This window comes from Lytechinus pictus, chromosome 16, assembly GCF_037042905.1.
Source record: "Lytechinus pictus isolate F3 Inbred chromosome 16, Lp3.0, whole genome shotgun sequence".
Lineage (NCBI taxonomy): Eukaryota > Metazoa > Echinodermata > Echinoidea > Temnopleuroida > Toxopneustidae > Lytechinus > Lytechinus pictus.
Genome location: NC_087260.1, coordinates 15,245,502 through 15,251,124, shown reverse-complemented (window position 1 = coordinate 15,251,124; position 5,623 = coordinate 15,245,502). Strand labels below are relative to the sequence as shown.

At 36.2% G+C, this 5,623-nt stretch overlaps 1 protein-coding gene across 1 annotated transcript; it reads right to left on the bottom strand.

Annotated features, from left to right (window-relative positions):
- Positions 1-735: 735 nt before the first annotated feature.
- Positions 736-5,294, bottom strand: LOC135157028 (TSC22 domain family protein 2-like). The gene is made up of 2 exons (XM_064111407.1): positions 1,885-5,294; positions 736-1,806 (listed from the first exon to the last, which is right to left on the bottom strand). The coding sequence occupies exon 1, from the start codon at positions 4,932-4,934 to the stop codon at positions 4,062-4,064; it is 873 nt and encodes a 290-aa protein (XP_063967477.1). The 5' UTR covers positions 4,935-5,294; the 3' UTR covers positions 736-1,806; positions 1,885-4,061.
- Positions 5,295-5,623: the final 329 nt, after the last annotated feature.

Sequence of the window (5,623 nt, the reverse complement as noted above, 5' to 3'; positions counted from 1 at the left end):
TAAAGGTATTGTTTAACTTTGTGAGCAGCTGATTTTAAAAATTCTCAAACCAAGATGAAACATGTGTACAAGTGCATGTATTAGAACTAATAAACCCTGAAAACAACCATTATTGAGAATGAAAAGCTATAACTACAAGGCAAATCCCGATTTTGTAAAAAGGCGTCTTATAGACGCCTAAATAGTACACATAAGTGTATGGGATGAAATTAAGATGGTGTTTTCGGTCACTTTATATTTCAATTTTTGAAGCACTAAATAATTATTTTCGAACGCAATTTTTTCTGGGCTTTATTTTTGTAACATATCACAGACACAGGTGACAAGTGTGACCTTCTAGCTCAGATTTTTTTAAAGTCAAACCAATGTTAACCAATCACTTTAATATGGGCCTACTACTCTATGTCCATGGTGATCTCAAGACTTGAATGCTCATAAGCATTGTAGCTTTCTTATTATATGTTCAATTTTTCTCAAAATTTCAATGATTTGTAATTTGTTTCTTTAATTTTTTTTTCTGTTTACACACATGGGCAATTCCATAAAATGATCAACCTTTTTGTACGTCCGGCCCCTATTTTTCTCAAGTCTTACTTGACTTTATAAACTGATCAAGTCAAAGTCCTTTGAGAACATTACAGACTGTCAAAAGAACAAGAAATCAGAGACAGAAAATTTCATGAAGGTCCCACAAATAGTGGGTCGGACGTACATATTTTATGGAATTCAATTGCCCACATGTTAACTTGCTCCAGATTTTCACTCTCCTTATATAAAGTTTAAAGAAGTAATTCTATAATTACCAGGTGATGTACATGTGGTATACTATGTACATGTATTCATTCATCTCACCTGGGTAGAGATCGTCAGTGTATGCCATGGGTGGGATTTTAACCCACAGCCACGACCCTCTGTTCGAAAGACAGAGAGTTAAATGTACTGTAGAACAGACTAATCCAAGGCCATAGCCATTGATGCCCTGAAAGACCCCTGATGATTATGATTTGGCTCAATTAATGTTCCTCTCATTTGCCTTAAATACATTGGGGGCCTCTTTTTGGTATTTTTTTAAAATTTTTGCTGTTGAAAATATGCCCTAATATTGAAATGTACAGTCTAATATTGACTTTACACACACTCATATGCATACTCTCACTCATTCTGCAACAGTATTAACTTGTCACCCAATGACCTACATGTACATATGACATCTCAATATTGGTGACAGCCTTTTCTACAACAGCACTTCTCACCTTTTACTTCTTCTGACCACCTTCATTCTTAATTTTCTTTTGAGACACATCTTACATAATCTTAATGAAGGGAAGGACACTAAACTTAAAACATGACAAGAGAAAATGTAATAATTACTTCAACAGGGATAAAGTTACATGGGGGCTGGGGGCAATGTGGCCCCCAGCCCTCAAAGAGCTCTGGAAATGCCCATTCATTGCAATGTTAAAGCTTATCCAATGTTGCAGGTTTAGGCAGGAAGTAGTAAAACATAGCCCCCAAAATAAGAAAAAAAAATTATAATAATTTTTGCCTGACCAAAACATTCTAACATTGCCTACTATGAGTACTATCCCACCCTTAACTTCATACAGAAATGTCTGATTGTTACTTAATAATCAATTTCTTGCCTGATGTATGCTAATATGACAAAAATAAAGATTTTCTTTAAAAAGATGAATTTGATCTGTTTAAGTTGAATACAAGGTGTTTTATTATCACACACTGGTTTTGACTTTATGCAAACACAATTCACACATGAAAAATAATTCACAAATAAAAAGACCAATGCCAGCAACTCGATACAATTAAAGAACAGAATTATCGCCATCAATCAAAACAGAGAAAGCAAAGACGAAGTCAATGAAGGAGGGCTGGATGCTGATTCACTCTCCACCCACCACGAGATACGATTAAAAAAAATACTTTTTCCACTGCCATATTCGCAAAGGTAGCATCCTATCCATCAATGGAAATTTCTACATTGTAGCCACAAAATCTTCACCATAAATTTCCAATGACACAACTTGGAGAGGAGACTAGATAGAACAAAAAACGTCTGAATGAAAACGTCCTTTACTTCCGCTCCAGGGTAACGCTATCACAGCTATTTCCTCACATCACAATAAAAAGGAAGAAACAGAGTAGACATGTTCTATTTTGGAAGAACACACACACACACCCTCTACTGTACCAACTGTTTATCTCTTCAAATTATCACCACAAATCCCTTTCTGCTATCTCTATTAAATGTTTGTCTGATGCTGATGATCTACAACTTTAAAGAAACACATGTTGATGTCACAATATTCACAAGAATATGGTATAAAGAAAGCACTTCAATACTGAAATATAGAGACTGTACATGATTACACAAACATACCAAAGAAACTAGAAAAAATACTTAGTCAGTGTAAAAGATTTGAAATACTTCACAACTGAATATACAGGGTGCTACATACATTAAGCACTTGCCCGATTGCCCGGGGCATGTAAAAGTTCAAGTTGGGCAAGTGTTTTTAAGGAAAGTCAAAACTACTTTCCCAAATTGGGCAAGCAAAATTCTCACAGTAGAATTACCAAACTTAAGGTCGATATGATATATCGACCCTAAATTTAGTCATGGCGGGCAAGATAAAATCACTACCGTACGGAAAAAGAAATTCACGAACAAGGTACATCAGTTCCTGACCAAAAAGAGAAAAGAAGGTCAATGGTTTATAAAACCAAAATATTTTCTTTTGAAGAGGTAAAATTTTGTTTTCAAGGATTTTTTTCAGGGAAGCAAAATAGATTTTCGGGCAAGTATATTCCAACTATTTAAAAATTTACTTGCCCGACAGGGCAAGTGCTTCTAAAAGTTATGTAGCACCCTGGAATATATACATGTATACAAAAAAAATCATTGTCATAAAACTAAAACAATCTGCAGAATATACGTCAAAAAATAGGAAATCAATTTTTTTCCTGGGGGGGGGGGGCATAATTCATGTCTTTTTTTTTCCGGGGGGGTGTCACTCACCACATATTGTGCAACCCATGCACTGTCCACCACACACTTATGCTGCATTACATGAAATAGTATTTGCATCATACATGCAAAGCATTTATTGAAAAACATACATGTACCCTTATCAGAATTTTGTACCCTTAGCATTGAAGCTCAAAACACCCATATTATTTCAAAGGAAAACATTGTCACTGCTGAGGGGCTGAAAACACACCTTAGTGATGTTCTTTGTGTAGGGCACAATAACGTGTTGAGACTGGGGGAGGGGATGTATTTCAATTTACATTGTCCTCTGAAAGTAAAAATGAAATATTATTTGACAGGACTCCATGCAAATGCATAGTATAGAGTATATAGAGTGTAAGTTTAAAAAATAATTAAATGGGAAGTTCACCCCGACAAACAGTTTATTGTAAAAAAGCAGAAAAAATAATTAAAAATATTGATAAGTTTGTGAAAAATCCATCAAAGATTTAAAAAGTTATTATAATTTTAATATTTTGATTTATGACTTCACATGCGAGTAGCTTACCATGTATTGTGAATTTTTTAAAGAGATATTAAGGAAATTACATTTTCTCAAAAACTGAAAATGGTTTTTATTGTACCTAAGTACATACAACAGACAAATCATTTAACATCTGCCCCAGAAAGCATTTTTTTGAGACATCATGAAGAAATTGTAATTCATGTACAAGGCAGCTGCTCGTAAATGGCGTCACAAATCGAAAACTTAATTCTAAATAACTTTAATATAATCTTCGATGGGTTTTCCTCAAACCTTAACCAATGTTTTTAATAATTTTTCTGTTGGTTTTTTTTTTTTACAACAAACTTTTTATCTCTCTCCCTTTATAGAGAGCTTGTAGAGTAAACAATTTTGCTCACCTTCAAAAACTCTGTGTGATGCCTGGAAGTGACAACTTTTTGAAATTCATACAGACATGAAGTATTGAACAGAAATTCAAAGTTATTTTTATTACTGTGATTGATTTGATTTGTTAAAGTTTTTGAGGTTAGAATTATTCTTAGTTTTTCCTTACCCATCATCTCCTTCTGTAGATTCTGATGTATGTTCCAGTAATCCATCCTTCAATTGATCTAAACCAAGTCTATCATCCTTTTGGTCATCTATACAAGCATCACTCGTGTCTTTTAAACTATTAGTGCTGACTTTCCTACCCAATTCGGCAGGCTTTCCGCTCTCGTCAACTTGCGAGAGGGGATTCTCGGAATTGTCTTGGCCATGGATATAATGAACAGAACTTGCAGCACTTGAATTGCCCGAATGCACTACTGTTTCTTTACTCGAGTCTTGATTTCGTAGGCCTTCAGGAGTTGTTTGACTTTTGGCCGTTTCACTTGGAAAGTCCCTGCACGTCCATCTCCCTTTCCTAATCGGTTCAGTAGCTACCTTAACCACTTTGAACCGATGGGGACCATTACCGTTGGCCTGGTTTGCATTAGATGTGACATTATTTGAATTGGACAACTGTTCCTCAGTGCTCGCTGATGCGGGCACGGTAGTAGCACTGTTAATGTTAGTGTTAACGACATCGTCAACCGATGGGTCTAAATCCTGTATACTATTTCTGGATATATTGAAAGAATCTACAAGTTCTGACGATGAGAATTCATCTGCACGACTCTCGTCTAGTTCATCATTACTATCTGGGTCATCCATGTTTCCATCTTGGTCATGTTCAGCAGCATTTCGCTTGCTCACACTCGTAATTTGAAAACAGGCTTTCTTTTTACTTCCTGCTCTCTGGTTTGCCATATCCACACCAACATATTGTTCTGTGTCTGATGTAGGGTCTGGATCTTGTTTATTAGCTCCTGACCCAGAATTTACGACTGCACTGCCGTCTTCTATAGTTCTATTAACACCACCTACTTCTGGATTCGCCATTGCGCTCTACGCACAGCAACACTCCTACTTCTAATAGACTTGCTACAGTGCATGCACACAACACACGCCTATCTATCGGCCGGTGAAACAAGCGTCTGCGGTCGATCACTGTTTTACCTATTAAATTCGTATTTCACCTTACCACTAACGCCTCAAAAATCCAGCATGAATCCCAGATAATGTCTCCCAATTTCTCCATGTCTAAGTTAACATCCTGGAATCAACAGAATCCTTTAAAACAGCTTGAAATTGTCAGACAGCTGATGATTTTGCTTCACTCAAATTAGCCGATCTACTGGCAGCTTTCTACCATTACTCCACACACAGCACACACAAAATGGCGAGAAACGATCATGTGGCGCTAGTTTAGGTTCCAGTCCGAAAACATATGTTTTGTGTAGATTTCAGCTCATGATTTACGACAATGTGAAGAAAAAGTGATTGAAAAAGACTAGTCCTTAACGCGAAGTCATTGATAAAAAAACTAATTCTGTTGTTTTGGGGATATTATCATCGACACAATTCAACTCTGTCACTGTCGATCTGTACATTCAAAACACAAATTCTTGTGACATGTGAGCAAAGAACAGACTTAACTTCCTCTATAGAGAAAATAAAATGATTAAAAAAATAAAATGTATATCATGAACAGTGGCGGATCCAGGGGGGTGGCGCAGGGGGCGCCCCCC